We start from the raw sequence: 21,769 nt of genomic DNA, 5'->3' as shown, positions 1-21,769 counted from the left end.
TGATGCCTTCTTAAGTGTTAGCCTTCCCCAAGGGCCACCATCCCTGTGACAGAAGAGGCTGTGGCTGTCTCTGGCACAATATGGCTTATCAGCACTCACTCTGGACTCAGCCTGGGGTTGAAGCCCAGACATTACTGCTTGTAGGATCGTGAGTGGATTATCTCTAGCGTCAGTGTCCTGATGGGTAAATGGGGCTCCTTACAGTACTTCAGAGGGATGTGTGAGGATCCAGCGTGAACTGCTCTGCTTGACACTTACTAAGCCCTCTGCAAATGTTAGGGGTCATTTTATCTCCTGGGACCTGCAGTCACTGGTATTAAATAGCCACTTGATGATCCTTTGCTGAATTAATGAAGGAATGAATGAATGAAACCAAGTATCTGAGCATCCAGATGAGAAATTCAAGGTCAGAATCTGAGGACAAGGATGCAGGGCAGGTACCTGGACCCTTGATGAGTGGTGAGCTGACTCTGGGATGTGATCCAATTTCAATACATAAAACTTTTCCTTTTCCATAAAACAGATGGTGGGGAGAAATGACCTGAGCCCTCCAACCCATAAATGTGCCTTTCCCAAGTGAGGTGGCTGCAAAGACATTGCCCTCAGTATTCATCATGGCTGCAGGTTGGGCTCTCGGGCACAAGCTGGGTGGCGAGGGCAGTCCTCAAAGGCGTTGGAACACAACTTGGCAAACCTAGTGGAGTTGAAGAATCGTGAAACCTAGATCCCCTGCCAGATCCACTTGTGGGTGTTCACCCCATGTAAATGTTGGCCTGCGCACACCAGGAGACATGATGACATTGTTTCTGGGGGCGATACCGAGAGAATAGAACAACTCAGTTCTCCAACCTCAAGAGAATCACAAATGTGATGTATTGCTACAATGGAATACCACAGAGCCGTGAAGATGCATGACTTAGACCTACAGGTAACCAACCTGGATAAATCTCGAATGTGGAGCCAAAAAAGCAAGGTTGGGAATGGCGTGTGGAGTAAAGTGCCATTATATAGTACCATCTAGATAGTTTAGAAACATGGAACACCATGCTTGGCTAGGCCTGGCACCCCTTACTGCCCCACACCCAGCCCAGGGACCCAGATGCGCTCTGAGCTGTGTGTGTGTCCTACGGGCGGTAGTGGGGTATACTTGACCAGGCCTGGCACCCCCTCTTGCCCCACTCCAGCACAGAACCCTCAAGGCCGTCATCCTCGGGGTGGCGGGATGCAGGAAACCTCTGTCTGTCCTTCCTCTTCCTCCAGCTCCAGGCCTTCTCTGCAGGAGCAAGTGGGAGGCCTTGGAGGCCCAAGGAGAACAATGTGGACAGACCCATCTCTCTCATTAGGAGCTGTCATGGAGGCCAAGCCTGGGCAGGCTTGATAGGGGTTTTCTGGGGAAGACAGAGGGGAGGGCAAGAACTATCAGCGGGGAAGGAAGGAGAGAAAGAAGAGCAGGAAAGGAGAAAACAGAATAGGTGGGAAGAAACCGATGCTTTGATTCAGGGAGACCTGGGGGACAACCACTGACCTCCAGAGGTCTAGATCCTGAGGCTCAAGCAGGATGAGCCTCTGGCGGGAGCTGTGGACCCGGGTCATCTTGCCTGCGTGGGGCTCCAGGCCTCAAAGCAGGGGGCGGGGGCGCTGAGCAGCTCTGACTCCAGTTCCTTCCCCACTCTTTCAATCTGTCAACAGCAGGTTTTCCTGAGCGCCCACCAAGGGCCCTGAGTTACCCATGGTTTGTTTTATTTGCCAGCACCCTCTCCACCCCCTCTTGGGACTGCTCCCGCCCACACATCCACTGGGCCTGGCACAATTAATGCCTTACATGCACCAATACGTTTCAGCCTCAAAACGACCTAAGAAGGGAGATGCTGATGTCATTACCAGTTTATGGATAAGGAAACCAAGACACTCTGAGAGAACTCACCCAAGAGATGAATAGAACTGGAATTTCAATCTGGGTAGATTCCCAAGACTGTGAATTTTACCTCTACCCTCTACACCCCCTCAGATGTTCCAGGGGTCTAACGTGCCAAGCACCTGCTTGGTGCTCATGATTCTTGTGCCATGTCAAGCACACTCCTGCCTCAGGGTATTTGCCCTTGCTCTTCCTTATCCTATTACGCTTTCCCCTCAGATATCTATAAGGCTCTCAACCCACTCCCTTCAGGTCTTTGCTCAATTGTCACTTTACCTGTAAGGACCCTTCCGACCACCCTAAATAAAATGTATCTCCTCTCCCTTGCTCTGGTACCCCCCTCCTCCGCTTCTGCCTTATTATTCCTTTAGCACTCACCAACATGTGACATGTTGCTTACCTACATTTACTTGCTCATTGTCTGTCTTCCCCCAATAGTAGGTATGCCCTGAGAGAACAGACATTTCTCTTTAATTCTCAGCACACTGATGGGTGTCTGGCTCATTGTCGGCCTTCAACCACTCTTTGTAACTGAGTGGCAGGGGCTACAATGGTGAAAAGTGAGGCCCCTGCCCTCAGTAAGCTCAAATTCTGGAGGAGACAACTGGCTGTCCTGAAGGAAATACACACATGTTTATTTCAGGCAGTGGTGAGTGCCGTGAAGGACACATCCACGGCGTGAGGACAACGAGAGGGATGGAGATGTCCTCGTGGACAGAGCCATCTGGGAGCCCTCGTGAAGGAAAGAGTTGAGCAGGGAGACTTGGATGAGTTAGGGAATGTGGCGTGGCCAACGCCCAGGTGGGTGTCAGGGCGGAGTCAGTTTAGGGGGTGATGGTGGGAGATGCGATTGGGGAGGGGAGTGGTTTGCAGGGACCGGATGGTGCAGGGCCCAGCAAGTCCCGGAGGTTTCTGGAGCAGAGTAGTTCTTCCAGAGGCTCGGTTCCATGCTTCCTTCCCTGCTGTTTATTTTCTGGGGCTGCTGTGACAAATGACCACAAACCCGGTGCTTCAGAACAAAGAAATTTATTGTCTCATCGTTCTGAAGGCCAGAAGTCTGAAAGCAGCATCACCTGGCAGGAGTCAAGGTGTTCAGTGGGCCCTGCTCCCTCTGGAGGCTCTGGGAGAGAAGCTGTTCTGGCTTCTTTTAGCTTCTGGGTGCTCCCGGCATCCTTTAACTTCTGACCACATCACTCCAATCTCCGCCTCTGTGGTCACATTGCTGTCTTCTCCTCCGTGTCAAATCTCCCTCCGTCTCTCCCTCATCAGGACACTCATGAAAGGATTTAGGGCCCACCTGGATAATCTGGGATAAACTCCTGTCTCAAGATCTTTAACTCCAGCTGCAAATTCCCTTTTTGGCCATGTGAGGTCGTAGTCACAGGTTCCAGAGATTAAGACGTGGATCATCTGGCAGGCGGCTATTATTCTGATGTCTGGTCACTCAATGATTTATGCAATTCTCAGGCTACACTAGCATCCCCTTTGGCTTAGGTTTTGCAAGCTGTTTTTCTGTTGTCATAATGAAAAACAGCCAGGCTAATACACTTCCCCACAGAATGGGTGCTAGTAAGTGTTCACGTGGAAAGCAAAAAGGGAGCTCACAGGCACTGAGTGTACCTGGAGCACACAGCATATAGGAAGCCCTCAATAAATGAATCCAGTTAATTCTTAGACAACGCAGAGAAGTCCATGTTATGATCTGCGTCCACATTATTATCCATGAGGGTCCAAGAGCTGAAGCGACTGATTAGTCACTAAAGGCATACGGGGAGGGAGTGGGGGCTTTGGGATTGCAAGCCAGGCGTGTCACACTTTCCCCTACATTGGGCTTCTCAGCTCCAGCACCACTGATGCTTTGGACCAGAAAACTCTTTGTTGTGGGGGCTGTCCCTGTGCATTTTAGGATGTTTAGCGACATCCCCCTGACCTCTACTCACTAGACGGTGATAGCCAGTTGTGACAACCCCCAAGTTGTGACAACCAAAGGTGTCTCTAGACATTGCCAAATGTACACTGGGGAAAAAAAACCTCCTCTTCTTGAGAACTACTGCTCTCTATTATATTCCCTAGTGGAGGTGGTGGTACAAAAAGGTGCTGTTTCAGCTGGGAATTGAACTCAGAGCAAGGAAGAAGCTTCCCCTTGCCACCGAGGTAGATGTTACTGGTTATCTACTGACATTTGCTTCCTGGTTCTTTTAGTGAAACATTGCAGCTGGGCACACTGCTGCCAGAATAAAGACTACATTTTCCAGCCTTCCTTACAGCTGGGTGTGACCATGTGACCATATTCCAGCCAATTAGAGGTGATGTGGGCAAGTTCCCAGCTGTGCCCTTGAAGGGGCGGGTTATACTCCCCTTCACTTTTGCCTTCTTCCCTAGTCTTAACGGCCTGGGGTGTGGACGCGGTAGCAACAAGATGAAGGAATCCCCTGTTGCCTGGCCTGCTTATGCTCAGTTATTACTAGAGAAATCGATTTTCTTCTGGCTTAAGCCACTGTGATTTAAGAGTTTTGTTCGGGGCGCCTGGGTGGCTCAGTCGTTAAGCGTCTGCCTTCGGCTCAGGTCATGATCCCAGGGTCCTGGGATGGAGCCCCTCATCAGGCTCTCTGCTCAGCGGGAAGACTGCTTCTCCCTCTTGGACTCCCCCTGCTTGTATTCCCTCTCTTGCTGTGTCTCTCTTTGTCAAATAAATAAAATCTTTAAAAAAAAAAAAGAGGGAGAGAGAGTTTTGTTAAAGTTGCCAAACCTGCATTTACCCATTACAGCCACCCAAGCCAGCCATGGTGGGAAGGAAATAAGGCGGGAAACGGGGAGAGAAGAATATAAATGGAGGGGCCTGGGCAGTCTGGCTCTGCAAGCTCAGAGGTGCTTAGGAAAACCTTCCGGAAAGGACTCTGAGTTGGATTTTGAAGGATGAGAAAATGTGAAGAGTGGAGGAAGGGAGCAGTCACTCCAGACGGGGCTGTAGCAGGAACAAGGGCCCCAAGAAGAGAGCCGGGCCAAGCCATGAAGGACCAGGAAGGCTTGCACAGGCTGTGAAGGGAGAGCACGCATGGCACACCAGAAGGCAGCCCAGTCAGTGCCCGGTGGGGAACTTCACCGGGTGAGTGGAAACCAGATATGGGGATCCCGGAGTTTGGCACGAGGCCTGGGGAACATCTGGAGGTTGAGACCAGAGGCAGAGAAGTGGCTGAGGAGCCCTGGTCTCTCTCCGACTCAGAGGACCCACTCTGGGGCTCACCCCTCACCCATGCCCCATGACCCATGCTCCGTGCCCCCATGCTAAGGGGGGCCCAGTCCTGCTGGGCCTGGAGTCTTGATGTCTTCTTGCTGACGCCTCCTCCAGTATGCAGCCAGGGCCAGCAGGAGTGCAGCCAAGGTCATTGTCTTCAGCGCCAGGACCACAAGTGTGAACACAGACAGGAGGTCTGGAGGACACAGGGGAGAGCTCAGGAAGGACCCTGGGTGATCCCCCAATAGTCCCAGACCTCAGTGTCCCCACAAGGAAGATGGCCCAGTGGCTGTAAACCTCTGGAGGCACATTCTTTCTATGCCGAGAGAGGAGATCTAAGACCTCCCCTCCCTCTGTCCTGGGCCTGAAGAGGCTTTGCCCAATATCCTGCTGATACGTTTTGTCATCTTGGCAGCATTCCTGACTGCTGACAGTGATAGAAAACTGTGTTCATTTACTGGCTGTTCAGCTCCTCTGCCCCAGACCTTGAGCTAAGCACTTCCTAATTGCCTAATATAGTCCTTAAACTTACCTTGCAAGGTAGGATAATAATGCAATTGGTACAGATGAGGAGGCAGACTCCGAGAGGGGGCATGATTTGCTCAGGGACATGTGTGTCAGAGAAGTGATGGGACCGGGTGGTCTGGCTCCCAAGAATGGCAGGAACAGGGCTGAGCAACAGGGAGCATCTGGGGCCGCTACCCCAAGTCTCATGCCCAACCCCACCCCAGTCCCAAGCACCCCTGAGTATTAAGAGGTGTTGTGACATGCACGGTTCTGGGCACTTGGCATGCGTAAATCTCATTGGATCTACATCCAACCTCAGGAGATAGGCTCTCTGATTCTTATCTCTTTTCCCCTCTAGTTCACAGAGCAGGACAACAGCCATTTAAGTAAGGAGCAAGGCTACCTGCCCGCAATCACACAGCTAGAAAGGGGCTCAATCCAGGATGCCTGGCTACAAAGCCATGTTCTCCAGCGCCGTGATGTATAGCTTCATGGTGTGTCCTTGCACTGGCTCACAGGGAGCTCACTACCTCTCAAGCAAGACTGCCCACTGACCAGTCAGCACCGGCTGTTAGAGAGTCCTTTCTCTGATTGAGCTTCAACATGGTTCTCTGGCTTCAACATGGTTCTGCAGTTGAGATGAAGTCCTGGGGACTTTCTTGGTGGCAGATGGCCCTAGAAGTCAGAAACTGCTCCCTTCCCATGGCCAAGCCATGTTTGGCTGCCCTTGCCTGTGGGGACCAGTTACCTTCACAGGAGGTAGGTACACTCACCTGATGAAAATAGCCTGTCTACATGGTCACTGGTGAATTCTGTCTCTTGGGGAGAAGTGTGGTTTGCTGCAAGGAAGAGAGACAGTCTCACATTCCCCTTTTCTATCTGTCCTGCCACTTTCCCGAGCCCCTGTGCTAGCACCTGGGGTCATCGAGATGGGTCTGCCTGCGATGGGGGCCAGAAGTCAAACCCTGCAACTGTGAGGGACTAGCTAGACCTGTGGGAGCATCTCTGGGGTAGGGACAATGTCTGATTCACTGCAGTATCTACAGCACCTAGTATAATGCAAGGCAGTAAACAGGCACTCAACAGATGCTGTTAAATCACTGATGGTCTATACAAAGTTTTGTGGAGCCCAGAATGGGGAGAAATTAACTCTGCCTGGGAGAAACAGAAGGTTTCACAGAGGAGGAGCTGTTTATGCTGGGCTTGAAGGATGAGTAGGAGCTCTCCAGAGAGAAGGAGAAAGAATTCCAGGCAGAGGGAACGGTCTGTGGAAAGGCTGGAGGCTGAGAACAGCTGGTTTATTTGGGACACGATGGAAAGTTCCTTGTAGACCACCTCCCTCTCGCCCCCAATGCCTCCTAGACCACCTGTCTCACCTTTTACTCTCAGCTTGGTGCCCGGTCCGGACAGGTATTGTCTGTTGAGTTTCCTCTGAAACTTGACACAGTAGTAGGTGCCTGCCCGCTCCCCAGAGGCACCTTGCAGAAGAATGCTAAAATCCCTGCTGGAGGCCCGGACTGCTGTCACGTTGGGGTGGGAGATGCCTTCAAAGTTGTAAATGGCCTCCCGGCTCAGACCAGCCCTGCAAAACCACCGGATGGGTCCTGAGGGAACATCTCCAAGCACTGTGCAGTTCAGGAATACAGTGTCTCCGGTGGTTGCCAATACCAACTCCTGGGGCTGGATGATCCAGAGGTCTGGCTCTGGGTCCCCAGCTCCTGAAGCCAAAGAGAGGGGCCTTGGTGTATTCCGTTTCTTCCTCCGCTGTCTGCTCATGACCTCCCTCATATCTGCCCTCCCTCCCCTCTTCCCTAATTTCTTTACTCAGCGACTCCCTCTGCATGCCCAGTATTCACTCAGTAAAGAAGTTCTCAGTACCTACTATGTGCTGATGTTAAGGTTGGGAAAAATGAAGCTCAGCAAGACACACGGATGTCCTTGGGCTGGGAGGAAGTTCTCAGTCTGGTGGTGGAGATGGCCCAGAAAATCCCCCTGAGGTTGGAAACCCAGAGGACTGTAGGACCAAGAGAAGGTCCCTGTCACAGCTTGGAAGGAGCCCGAGAAGCCTTTCTGACATGCTTGTGTCAAGTTAAAATGAGCCCCTCCTCCTGCCCCCAGCCACCTGCCACAGATATTCTGCCTGTCAACAGTCTACAGGGTGGTTCCACAAACATCCATTCTCCTATTTCATCACCCGAATGACCCTCAAAGTAGGAATCATGTCACTTATTCTACAAGTTAAGCACTTGAACTATATAGAGCTGAAGTGACAGATTTAAGAACACACTCTTACTGATTGGCAGACACAGGATTTCAGTACCCAGGTCACTGTGGCTAGACTTAACAGATAGCATGACTGATGACGTGGGGAGTGCGGTAGATGAAATTATCAGCCCTAGTTCTTGATTGGTAGTATGGTAGTTCACATGGTAGTATGGTACATCCCTACTCTTGCCATGGCCTTTACGTGGGAGGGTACACAACACGATCTCTCGACCTTGAGCTTAGCCACATGACTTGCTTTAGCCAATGGGCTGTTAGCAGACATTATCTGATTAGAAGCTAGAAATGTGCTTGGGGGCATTGGGACGTGTCCTCTTTGCTTCTTCCATCTCCACCACACAGATGTACTGTGGGTAGCTGCGATAAGACATGGCCCTGGAACGAGGCACACGGGGCAGAACCACTCCAGCTGCCTGTATGTGTGTGAGTGAGACACACTTATTTTGTGTGCCACTGGGATTTGTGTGCAGAGCATGGCTGTGGGTAGAGGCAGCTGACGCAGGGATGCAGCTCAGAGCCGAGTGCTTAGACCTGCAGAGCCTGATACTTACCATTCACAAGTATGGAGGTGCCCTCCTCTAAGGTCTTTTCTGATTTCTCACTCAAGTCACTAAACCCCACACAGTGGCAGCTTCCAGCATGCTTGCTGGTGACATTGTGGATATAGATGGAGTAGTCACAAATACATGGCTCCAGTGTCCGCTGGGCGTCACCCCAGGAAAGAAGCCGTGTTTGAAGTTATAAATCTCCTGGAGCTGATGGCTCACCTTGACCCATTTAATCATGTCGCCAGTGCAGGAGCTGTCCACTGAACACCACAATGGGAGTGTGTTACCTTCTGCCACCAGCATGGGGCCCTCGGGCTGCAGCACCTGCCGCTCACTCCCATTGCTCAGCTCAGAGGCTCCTACAACAGAGGAAGAGAAGCTTTGTGCTGAGCAGGAAGGCCCTGGAGCCCTCAGAGCTGAGCTTGACCCAATCTAGTCATTAGCCGGCCAAGAACAATTGCTCAGGATGCTGGAGGGATGTTGTTGGCGGAGGAAGTGCAAAAGATGGGGAAGTTGGCTCGAGAGGCTGGACAGAGCTATTGGTTGGAGAATTTACAAATTATAGATGGCGCTTAAGTGCCCACCATGTCCCAAGCCCTGCATGTATTACCATTTATTCTTTCCAACCCTCCTGTGACATGGGTGGCCTTATTCCTATCCTCACAGAAGACACCGAGAGCCTGGACGATTAGGTAAGTTTCCCAAGATCACTATTTATGGGCTGAATTGTGTCTCCCTGGCCAAATTCATATGTTGGAGTCTTAACCCCCAGTACCTCTGAATGTGGCTGCATTTGGAGACGGGGTCTTTAAAGAAGCAATTCAATTAAAATGAGAGCATGAGGGTGGACCCTAATCCAATATGACTGGCATCCTTATAAGAAAAGAAGATGAGGACGCAGACTCACATAGAGAGAGGCCCACGTGGAGGCAGGGGGAGAAGGCGGCCATCTTCAAGCCAAGGAGAGAAGCCTCAGAAGAAACCAACACTGCTGATACCTTCACCTAAACTTCTAGCCTCCAGAAGTAAGAGAAAATACATTTCTGCTGTTTAAACCACCAGTCTGTGGCACTTTGTTATGGCCACCTAAACTAATACCTCATCCAATAAGAATGTGACAGTCTGTTTCTGGAGCCCCTGCTCTTAGCCCTCAAATGTATCACACAAAATGTGTGTGCCGTGGTGTTCAGTGTAAACATTCTCCCTGTTTCCTGTGAATTCTTTTTAAAATTTTTAATTTTTTTTTATTTTTAAGTAATCTGTATGCCCAACATGAGGGTTTGCACTCACAACCCTGAGATCAAGAGTCACATTTTCTACCAACTGAGCCATCCAGGGCCCCCCCGTGAATTCTTTTTTTTTTTTTTTAAAAACTACCTTATTGAGGCATTATTTACATACAGTAAATACCAGAAATTTTATGTGCTGTATACAATTGTGTAACTTTAAAAACATTTTTTTTAATTTGAAGTAGAGTTGACATGTAATATTATATTATTTTCAGGTGTCTTGTGTGAATTCTTTGCCAAACTGCAATGCTTATTGGTGTGTTGGGAAGTGGGTCTATTTTGGGGGTTGAACTGCTGAGTTTGGCCTCAAAATGGGCACGGAGAAAGAGGGCTGAGGCCTCCCATGCAAGTTCTTTCACACCTGGGTTATGAACATCATCTCAGGTGCTCCCCTCAAGAACTCCCTGAGGTAGGTATTATTGTTACCTCCATTTTTCAGATGAGAAAACTGAAAAGGGAAGGAACATGAAGGGACCATATATTCAGTCAGCATCATGACCAGGATTTGGACTCAGGTCAGATGACTTAAGGTTCTGCTCAACATAGGTCATCAGCTTTGTGCCCCAAATTTCCCCTGGTGTATGTGACCATCAGGCCTGGTGGATGACTCCGTCTCACTCCAAGACCTAAGTTTGCAGGATACCATGGTGTTTCTTAGTTGCAAGTGAGGTGTGGGAATAGGGAGGTGAGGCAGATGTTCCCTTCTAAGAGGATCTGGGGAGGGGATGTGGAATTCTAAATTCCTTTCCTGCCCGTCCTTGTCTAGGCATGTGCTAGTAGCTTCTCTAAGAACCGCCTCACAGTTGTGACTAAGTGATACCGCATGTTCAGCCCTAAGGATTGCTTTTGTCCTTAGTTCCGAGAAGTTCAGCAGCATCCACCCTCACACACCACGATGTGAGCCAGTCAGATCTGTTCTCTCTAATCCTTTCTGTTGGTTTGTTCCCTGGCCTCGGGTAGTTTCCTCGCACCTCGCACACATGCACTGAAAGATGCCCTCCACTCACACAGGGCTGAGAATAGTGCCTGTTCCCACCAGCCAAGCTGGAAAACCTCATGATTGACAGAGCAATGGGTAGAACACACAGAAGAGAGTACTCAGAAAGAAGTGCTCTGGTCTCGTCTAGCAAATCTGAACAGCAAGGCCCTGAAATGATAAAAACAAATAACATTCTATTGTGAGGCTTTGACACGTGTTTAAGTAAAGTTCTGACGACAACAGAATAAAGACTTGGGGGGGAAAATACTAGGATACCTTCAAAAGTTTTCTATACTGTATGGTACGTGGTATGCTGTCATTTAAAGGTAGATGGTGTTACATTACAGATGTATACTATAAAGCTTAAAGCAACCACTAAACAACAAAATGAAGAGTTACAGCTAATAAGCCAATGAAGGAGACAAAATAGCATTATAAAAATATTCTACCATCAAAAGAAGACAGAAAAAGGGAACAAAGAACAAGTAAGACAAATAGGAAAGTAATAAGATCTAAACCTAATCCTATAAAAAGTCACTTTGAATGTAAATGGTCTGAATACCCCATGTAAAAATTAGAGATTGTTGGATTGGATAAAAAAGTAAGACCTAACTATCTGTTGCCTACAAGAAAGCACTTTATTTTTTTTTTAAGATTTTATTTATTTATTTGACAGAGAGAGAGAGAGAGAGAGAGAGAGAGGGAACACAAGCAGGGGGAGTGGGAGAGGGAGAAGCAGGCTCTCCGCTGAGCAGGGAGCCCGATGTGGGCCCGATCCCAGGACCCCTTGCCATAGGCCCTGTGCTGGGCACTCTGGAAGGAAGATGAGCATGCCCATCTTAGCGTGCGTCCAAGTCGGCCAGACTTAGGGATCAAGTATTGGGGTCTGCCTCTTCTGGGTTGTGTGACCTTTCAAACTCCCTTGCCACCTCTGAGCCTTTGTTTCTTCATCTGCAGAATGGGGACGGTAGTAATCCCCTCCTCAGAAAGGTTTTGCGAGGATTATAAGATATGTGGGTGAGGGCTCTGCACAGTGGAAATGCTGAACACATCAGCCATCATTATTCATGATATGCAGGAAATAGAGAAGGTGGCATTTGCTTAAGAAGAAGGATTTATTGGGGCACCTGGGTGGCTCAGATGGTTAAGCGTCTGCCTTCGGCTCGGGTCATGACCTCAGGATCCTGGGATCGAGCCCCGCATTGGGCTCCCTGCTCCGCGGGAAGCCTGCTTCTCCCTCTCCCACTCCACCCTACTTGTGTTCCCTCTCTCGCTGTGTGTCTCTCTCTCTGTCAAATAAATAAATAAAATCTTAAAAAAAAAAAAGAAGAAGGATTTATTATAAAGCAAGCCCCATGAGGCCTCCTTTTGGCAGTGCGGTGAAAGCACAGACCCCATTCCTAAAAGTATAAGAGTGGGCAACTCTTAAAACCTCTATTTCCTGGGGTCCAAATGTAACACACCTAGAGCATATAAAAATTTGTGTTTGTGGCATCTTAATTTTCTGTAACTTCCTTGGGAGCCCCTATCATCCTGGTTATCAGAAAGGAAAAGCTTACTTATGTTTGCCAATTAAAGCAATCCCAGACTCTTCCAGTTTCTGTCAGTGTGTTTAGCGACACCATCTGGGCTCAAATCTTGGCTTTATCCAATCATGACTATCATTTGAGCACTTTGTGCCTCAGTTTCCTAATCTGTAAAACAGGAATAAAAATATGGTTGCACGTATGAGGTAGAGTGAGCATTGTATATGGTGCAATCATTCTCTTTTAGGTTAACTCAGTTTTTCCCCAAAACAAACAAACAAACAAACAAACAAACAAACCCAAAACAAAAACCAAAAACGCTCAAGCTTTCAATGCTCCCCTCCCTCCTTCCTACTTCAGGTGGTCCTGGGTGCAGAGGAGGCTGAAGTTTCTTTCCCGGCAGGATGGTGGGTCTTTGTTCTGAGTCCTGTCTCAGGGTCTGGTGTGTGCCATGGGGAGGTTGGTCTGGCCTGGTCCCTGAACACTTTGTACTGGGTCTGCTGAGGTGTGGCTGGCCCTGTCTTCTAAATCCCATTGCTCCTTCTACTTGTTCTCCTGTTTAGGAGACCCACATTTTGGAGACTCTTTGAAGTGACCACAGACCTAGAAAATTCTGCCAGACCCCCAACCCCTCCCTGTCATCCTCCCAGGAGAACTTCTAAATCACCTGCACACACATCTGCCTGGATTCCTTTCTCAGCTATTTCTTTTCTTCTCAAGAGCTACTTAAAATGAATTTTATTTATTTTAATAGGTAAGGTATTGAACTGGTTAGCTATTGCTGTGTAACAAACACCCCCTCCAATGTAATGGCTTAAAACAATCACCATTTATTTAACTGGTGATTCTGTGGGTTGACAATTCTGCCTGGGCTCAGCTCCATGGTTCTTCTCATCTCAGTTGGTTTTGGCTGGGATTGCTCCTGCATTTGAGATCAGCAGCAGGCTGGCTAGGGGAATCTGCTGCTGGGGTCAGCTGACTGTCGCCTGGACCACCTCTGCCCTCCTCCACGTGGTCTGTCGTTCTCCAGGAGGCTGGTCTGGCTTGTTCACATGAGAGGGGCAGTGTGGAGAGAGAGCAGAAGTTGCAAGGTCACAGAAATGTCACTTCTGCTTCAGTCTTTTGGTCGAAGCAATTCACAGACCAGACCACACCAGACTGAAGGGATGGAAAACAGACTGCACCTCTTGATCGGAGGAATATTGCCAAGGGTGTGGAGGTAGGGAGGGGGGAAAGAATTATGGACATTCTGGTAATTTATCTCCCATGGGCATCCATAGGGAGCAGAATTCACAGGATTCAAAATCTCCTCTATAGGGCTATACCACCTTCCTTAGGGTTGACCATAGTTACCACTTTTGGAGATATTCAATTCCTGCTCTCTTGTTGATCCATTTCTCAGAAGCCAGGTTGGACATGGCCCCTGTGGCCCCCTGGACACCCTAGGAGGCCAAGCCATGGTCCTTTCTGCTCGAAGAATCTCTAAACATACCTGGGATATCTATACTCCATTCCCACCCTAGCCCAGAGTTTTGATCCCAGGGCATGGGGGTGCTAGGCCCTGGGATCTCAACTCCTGCCCTTCTCCCTCTTTTTCTTACCACCCTTCACTAGAGTCATAAGGGGAGGCATTCCCCTTCTTTTCTTCTGCAGGGACTTTCCTAACCTCAGCCCTCTCCTGAACACATGATCTTCTTTGTTCCAGCTGGATTCCCTCCAGCCCCCTGCCCAAAGCAGCAAATCTTAGGCTCCAGCTTTGCTAAGGGGCAGCTGAACCAGAACTAGAACTAGACTACTGGGAGAGGAAAAAATGCACAAGAGAGTGCTTCAAAAATATTAGCCCTGTCCCCACTTATCTGTAACATGGACTCATGCACAGCTGGGGCACTGGTTCCCAGTAAGGGCTCAGTAAGGGTCAGTGTGCTGGGTAGTCGCAGGCAGTGACTGTAACCAGCTGGAGGAGTTAGCCCAACATATATATATATAAAGATTTTATTTATCTGACAGCGAGAAGGGGTGAGAGAGAGAGAGAGAGAGAGAGAATGAGCAGGGGGAGGAGCAAGGGGAGAGGGAGAAGCAGGCTCTCCTCTGAGCAGGGAGCCTGATGCGGGGCTCGATCCCAGGATCCAGGATCATGACCTGAGCTGAAGGCAGATGCTTAACCGACTGAGCCACTCAGGCGTCAGCCCAACATATTTTCAACAAGGGCTTCTGAGGTATGAGTACAACATGTCTACACTTAACATTGCCTTCTATTTTTCTCCCTACCAAAAAAAAAAAGAAAGAAAGAAAGAAACTTAAACTTTTTAAAACAGCTTCTTCATTGTTTACTGCAAAATGGAAAACACAGGAAGCAAGTCTAGGGAAAACATTCAATCTCATCAGCAACCAAATAAACACCAATTAAAAAAATAGCAATACTGGTGTTTTTTCAGTCAGGCTTTATCTCCATTCCTTTCTCTCTTCTCCTCTTTATTGGAGGGCTGAAAGTCTGGGAACCACATTTTCCAGAGCTCCTTGCCAGTGTTGCTCTGGATTAGGTTCTGCCAAGGAGAGGTGCTTGCATTAGATTTGGAAGGTGGACGAGGGAAGGCATGGTTTCTCTTCTGGAAATGGAGAGAGGCAGATGCGGGGGCATCGGCAGGTGGTGAATGTGAGGGTTGCAGTGGTCCCCAGGCTTGCCTCCGTAAGCCACCTGTAGACCACAGGAAGCTGTCATTACTGGTGGCGATCCTGTGGGTCTTGCAGATTCCTGATTCTCCAGGAGCTCGCCGTGACCTAAGGCAGTGAGGATTTCCAGTGGTCTGTAAGCACCAAATCCCACAATTCCCCAGGGAACAAAGCAGGGATGCATGGCTTTTTACAGCCTAACCTTGGAAGTCAACTAGCATCATTTTTGCCATTCTCTTCATTTAGGAGGATTTCACATCTCATTAATCCTGAAGCCTCTGAGGTCTTTGATCCTGACTTTCTGCTACTTGCAACGGGTCCTTTCCTATGGCTTGGTTGGCCTTTCTCGTTTTGTTTCCCGGTTCTTTGTCAAATCCCATGATGCGCTTATTGGTGTCGTTTGAAGGTTTTATTGAGGTAGGACACACATAGTACTGTATGCAAGTGCACAAGTATTACCCGGGGTTCACTGAGTTTTTAGACTTTTTATATCTGTATACACCTGTGTAATCACCACCATGAGCCATAGAAGGGTCCTTCTTGTTCCTTCCCATTCGATCTCTGTGTAAGGCCCCAACAGTTGTGAAGGGGAAGCAAACTGTGTCCTGCCTCTTCTTACAAGGGCACTAATCCCATTCCTGAGGACTCCCCCCCCATGACCTAGTCACCTCCCAAAGGCCCCACCTCCTAACACCATCACACTGGGGGGTAGGCTTCAACATAAGAATTTGAGGGGGACACAAACATTCTGTCCATGGCCAGTGTAGTGGGGGTGTCAGCCACCCAAGCAGACAGCAGGTGTGTGTTTCCAGGATGTTGAGGAAGGTCATCGAAAAGATGTGGCTGCCCATTGACCCGTGAGCTGAACCTGGGCACTGGGAAGCTCCACACCTCCTCCCGTCCTTGGAATATGGGCCCTACTTGCCCTTCCGCTCCCAGAGGCTGCTCCAAGGACATGGCCTGTGGTGTTAACATTTGTATGGCATATGTGACTGAACCCAGTTAAGGCCACTATAGAAACGTTTAAGATTGGCAGTGGGGGGCGGGGATCCATTCGTCTTGCTGCCACCTAAGACAAGCCTTGTATGTAAGTTCCTTTTGCTTAGCGCTGGGCGTGGAGCCTGCTTAAGATTCTCACACCCTCTGCCCCCCCTTCCCTCCACTTTTTGTGCTCTCTCTAAATAAATAAACAAATAAATAAACACACAAGTAAAACTGCTGTCTATCAGACTGGAGTGGCCTGCCTGTTTCTTTGGTCTCTCCCAGCCCTTAGCCTTCAGTGCGTTTGCCCGCCAGTTTCAGATTACACACAGGAAGTTCCCCCAGAGGGTTGTGAACTGACAGTTGTTCCTTTTTTTCTTTTTTTTTTGGTAATGCAAGTGCCTGACTTAAGCTTTGATTGCCAAGACATCCATTTCAAGGAGGCACCCACTTCTCAAATAAACACCAGGCCAGCCCCCAGGCTGGATAAAGAGCCAGGCCGCCTCCACCCACAGGCTCCTTTGTTTTAGAGATCTTGGTTAATTTCCATAACTGACCATTTGGTTCTCTTGCTTTTTCTCTTCCCGCGCTTTAAATTCCTGCTATCCTGTTTTTAAATTCAGCAATGGTGAGCCCACCAATCCCTAGCCCCCTACCTCTGACTCCAATAAAAACAGAACCCCATGCCCATGCACATTTGCTCTCTTCCTGTGACCCTGTGACCTTGCTGTGCGGCTCCGGGTTTCCTGTGTAATTTCCAGGTCTCCTAAGTAATAAACCTTTATTTCTTTTGCAAAGTTTCCTGATGGTTGTTGCTGAAGGGCATCTTGCAATCATAAGAACCACAAGGGCCAGTCCAGCCACAACAGCGGTTATTAATAGGCCAAGACTGGCATTCAATGCTCTGGCCCCATAGGTTAATACTGCTTTACAAGAGGTGCTGAAGACCGCCCTCATCCACGATGGCCTAGCACGTGGAATTCGCGAAGCTGCTAAAGCCTTAGACAAGCGCCAAGCCCATCAAATGCTTGCATCCAACTGTGATGAGCCTATGTATGTCAAGTTGGTGCTGAACACCAAATCAACCTAATGAAGGTTGATGACAATAAGAAACTAGGGGAATGGGTAGGCCTCTGTAAAACTGACAGAGAGGCAAAACCCCCTAAAGTGGTTGGTTGCAGTTTTGTGGTGGTTAAGGACTACGGCAAAGAGTCTCAGGCGAAGGATGTCATCGAGGAATACTTCAAATGCAAGAAATGAACAAATAAACTTGGTTCTTGTTCCACACACAACCCCCCCCCCCCCCGCCAAAAACCCATCAGATTTACCATAGATTGGTTTTGCTCATTCTTGAATTTCATATAGAGTCATACAGTGACTGGTGGTGTCTGGCTTCTTTCATTCATCTCAAAGCTTTGTATGTGTATGTGTGTTCTTTTGTCTTTATTGTGGTAAAAAAACCAACCCATAATATTAAATTACTTTCTTAACCATTTTTTTAGAATTTTTTAAAGATTTTATTTATTTATTTGAGAGAGAGAGAGAATGAGAGATAGAGAGCACGAGAGGGAAGAGGGTCACAGGGAGAAGCAGACTCCCTGCTGAGCAGGGAGCCCGATGTGGGACTCGATCCCAGGACTCCAGGATCATGACCTGAGCCGAAGGCAGTCGCTTAACCAACTGAGCCAACCAGGTGCCCTTCTTAACCATTTTTAAGCATACAGTTCAGTAGTGTTAAGCGTATTTACCTTGTGGTGCAATAGATGACTAGAACTTTTCATCTTACAAAACTGAAATTCTATACCCATGAAATACTAATTCCCCCTCCTTTCTTCCCTCAGCCCTCGGCAACGATCTTTCCACTGTCTGTCTCTATGATTTTTGACTACTTTAGATACTTAATTTGAATGGAATCATACAGTATTTGTCCATTTGTGACTGGTTTATTTTGCTTAGCGTGATTTCCTCGAGGTTCATGTATATTGCAGCATGTGATGGGATTTCCTTCTTTTTAAAGGCTGAATGGGTCGCCCGGGTGGCCCAGCTGGTTAAGCGTCTTTCTCTCTTTTTTCTTTTTTTAAAGATTTTATTTATTTGACAGAGTGAGGAGCACAAGCAGGGGTATCGGCAGGCAGAGGGAGAAGCAGGCTCCCCCCTGAGCAAGGAGCCCGATGTGGGACTCGATCTAGGAGCCTGGGATCATGAACTGAGCCGAAGGCAGATGTTTAACCTACTGAGCCACCCAGGCATCCCTCTTTCTTTCTTTCTTTTTTTTTTTTTTTAAGAGAGAGAGAATGCTCACCGAGCAGGGGGAGGGGCAGAAGGAGAAGGAGAGAGAGAATTTTAAGTAGGCTCCATGCTCACCGTGGCACCCCATGCAGGGCTCCATCTCAGGACCCTGAGATCTTGACCTGAGCCGAAATCAAGAGTTGGAAACTTAACTGACTGAGCTACCCAGCTGCCCCAGCGTCTGACTCTTGATTTCCCATTTCTACTTGGAGAGGTTGACCATCTATTTTCATAGGCTTGGCTATTTCATATGTTGGCTATTTGTATGTCTTCTTTGGAGAGGTGTTTGTTTATTCAAATCCTTGCCCATTTTTGATCAGGTTATTTTTGTTGTTGATTTGTGGAAGTTTCTTATATGTTCTAGAAATTAACCCCTTATAGATACATGATTTGCAAATATTTTCTCCCATTCCATAACTGCTTTTTCTTCGTGTTTATGTTTTCTTTGATGCACAGGTTTTTTTTTTAATTAAAAAAATTTTTAAAGTAATTTCTACAGCCAATGTGGGGCTCGAATTCACGACCCTGAGGTCCAGAGTCACATGCTCCACTGACTGAGCCAGCCAGGTGCCCTGATGCACAGAAGTCTTAAAATCTGATGTAGTCCCATTTGCCTATTTTTGCTTTGTTGTCTTTGCTTTGGTGTCATCCAAAAATCATGGCCAAACCTCATGAAGCTCTTCCCCTATGTTTTTCTCTAGAAGTTTCTAGTTTTAGGTCGTATAGTTAGGTCTTATATCTATTTTTTGGTTAATTTTTGTCATATCTGCCTGATGATTTGATTCTTCTATCACTATATAATGATCTTCTTTGTTTCTTGTGACTTTTTTTTTCTGAAAGTCTATTTTATCTGATATAAGTATGGCCACCCTTACTCTCTTTAGGTTCACATTTGCATGGAATATCTTTTTCCACCTTTCACTTTCAGCCTACATATATCCTTAGAATTAAAGTAAGGGTTTTTTAGATGACATATATAGTTGGAGGGGGGCATGTGGGGGGAGACAGGCAATATATAATAAATAAAGTAAATAAGTAAATCATGCAGTATGTTAGAAAAGTGATCATTCTTATGGAAAAAACATAGAGTGACAAAAGGGGAATGAGGAGAGGGGTGGTAAGAAGCCATGGGGGCCAAGGTAAGGACTTTGGGTTTACTCTCCGTGATATGAGCAGCTATTACAAGGTTTTGGAGTAGAAGAAGGACAAGATCTAACTATTGTTTTAAAGGGATCCTCTTCCGGCTATATCGAGAATGGATGAGAGTGGCAAGGGCAGTTGCAGGGAGACCAGTGAGGAGCTAATTGCAGCAATCCAGGAAAGAAGAGGGTGAATTCAGGCAGTGGAGATGGAGAGATGTCGGTTTCTGGATACATTTTAAGGCAGAGTTAACGCTTCTGACATGTAGTTATAAAATGTGCCTGTTGGTGTCACTGCAGAGCTCTGCAGCCCAGTTTTTACCCATGCCTTTCTCTCAGTGTCCTGTGCTTTATCGTGGCCAAGTTAGGGAGCAGACAAATGTAATGCATCTATCTCAAGGGAGACTGTCACTGCAGAAATAGAGTATAAATGCATCTTTGAGTTTCAGAGGCTGAGCTCCAGATGAAAGATGCGGAAGTTTGGAAAAACAGTTTCCTGCAGAGGCAGTCTCTCCTTCCTTACCCCCGCCCCCAACCCCACAAGCCGCTCGCCCATCTCCTTACACACACTTCTGAGACTAAGGCAATATTGCCCCACCTGTGGGGGCGCGGAGGGGAGCTGGAGGGAACCAACACTGGTGGGGCCCTGAGGAGGTCCTGCAACTTGCTCCTTCTGCAAAACCCAGCTCCAATTTGGAGGGATTGGAGAGTCAGGACTAGTGCGTTCCTTTTTGGTGACACGGCTGGTGGAGCTCCTGCCCCCGGTCTGGCCCGGCAAAAGAGCAGATCTGGATATGTGCTCTGCCTGGGTGGAGAGGACCCGAGACAGCCCTGCAGAGTTTCCTGGGGTCCCAGAGTAGCCAGATCTTCCAATGTGTTTAGGAGGATTGTGGGCAAAGTTGAAGGTGAGCGGATGTAGGGAAGCCCCAAGATCAGGAAGAAGTTAATTCTAGCGCCACTTGTGTGGATCTGTAGTTAAAGGCAGCACAGGGTGATGGACGTGCTAGCATATGCCTGCAAGAGATCGATGTCATAGAAGCAACTTAGATGCTACTGGGGAAGGAGAGACTGGGGGAGCCCTGATCTGATCGTCTCCCATCCATCTCTTTGGCATTTTTCCACGTCCCACTACTCTCCAATGCCAGCCCCACTGGCCCCCTTCCTCTTCCTTGAAGGTTTCAGATTCCTTCACACCTTAGGTCTTGGCGCAATGGGTTCCCGTAACAGGAGTGTCTTTCCCCAGGCTCTTGCAACTTTCAGATAGCAGCTCAAAAACTCCCTTTTCCGAAAGGCTTTCTCTAGATAGCTGTCATTGCAATCTGCAGTATCTTGTGTACCCTTTTATTTTCTTCAGCACATGTATCACTTTCTTCTTCCCTCCCTCCCTCCCTGTCTCCTTCCCTCTCTCCTTTCTTTTGTATTTGTACTCATCAGACTGTAAACTCCACAAGGTAAGAACCATCCTTACCAGTGTCTACCAGAGTTTCCTCGGTGTCGAAACAGTGCCTGTTACATAGTATAAACTCAGTAATATTTGCAGAATAAATGAAGGCATTACCTTCCTTGCAATGAGCCATTATTTGTGTGGAAGCTATGCGCTTGCTCAGGACATGAGCTTTCTCCTAAAGGGATGAGGCATCTTCATGTCCAAGCTGGGACTCTTATGACTGCTTCATTTTCCCTCTGGTACCAAGGTATGGGACACCTGGGGTAGTTGCTATCACCTTCTCGAGGTATGACTTAGGGACTGAGGAACTATCTGAAGGTTTTTTTTTAATGTATTTTTTTTTAAATTGAAGTGTAGTTGAGCCAATGTTTGGAAAAGACCATTCTGAGGTCTGTGTAGGGTGTATGGCTCAGAGAACTCCAGAGTGAGAATCGTGAGGTGGCTATTAGCGTGATCAAGGTACATGCCGATCAGGATTTGAGCAACCATGAAGATGAACAGGAGGGAGCAGAAGTCATGGCACTTGGACACCTAGGGCATCTAGGACACAAAATATGACGTGGCAAGTCCTTGCTGTCCTTGCTCAACCCAGAGAGAGTGTCTCTCTACATTTTGCTCCCTAGGCCCTTTGCTGGCCTCAACCTGCTCCTGGCCCTGCTTCTGGGGTGGGGGTGGGGGAGGGAGGCCAGGGCACCCCAAGGCTCCCAGCATGGGAGGCCGGGGATGGGAATGTTGAAGTGCAAGCCACTCTACTGGGAGTAGAAAATGTTGAAGAGGAGACTCATGTCTGAGGGGGGAACGGAGGTTGGGCTCAGCACCCCTGTCTTTGTGACTACAAAGGTTCAAGGCCACAGTGAAACAGACACAGTAGGATGCCTGTTTCCACTGAACATATTTATCCTTCAACAGAGAGCCTTTCTCCAGAACTTGGCCTACACTACCTCCCCCGGATCTTTATCAG

The 21,769-nt window shown here is 48.2% G+C and overlaps 1 protein-coding gene across 1 annotated transcript; it reads right to left on the bottom strand.

The window, feature by feature from the left end:
- Positions 1-5,200: 5,200 nt before the first annotated feature.
- On the bottom strand, positions 5,201-9,091 carry LOC113938478 (signal-regulatory protein beta-2-like). Its single transcript, XM_027623867.1, is given in 5 exon segments — positions 5,201-5,346; positions 7,034-7,375; positions 8,492-8,644; positions 8,647-8,847; positions 9,073-9,091. Coding segments are annotated over 5 exon segments (861 nt in total).
- Between the last annotated feature and the right edge of the window lie 12,678 nt (positions 9,092-21,769).

The sequence above is a fragment of the Zalophus californianus genome, chromosome 8 (genome assembly GCF_009762305.2).
Source record: "Zalophus californianus isolate mZalCal1 chromosome 8, mZalCal1.pri.v2, whole genome shotgun sequence".
NCBI lineage: Eukaryota > Metazoa > Chordata > Mammalia > Carnivora > Otariidae > Zalophus > Zalophus californianus.
Note: the sequence above shows the minus strand (reverse complement) of the source record. Positions and strands in the feature narration are given on the sequence as shown.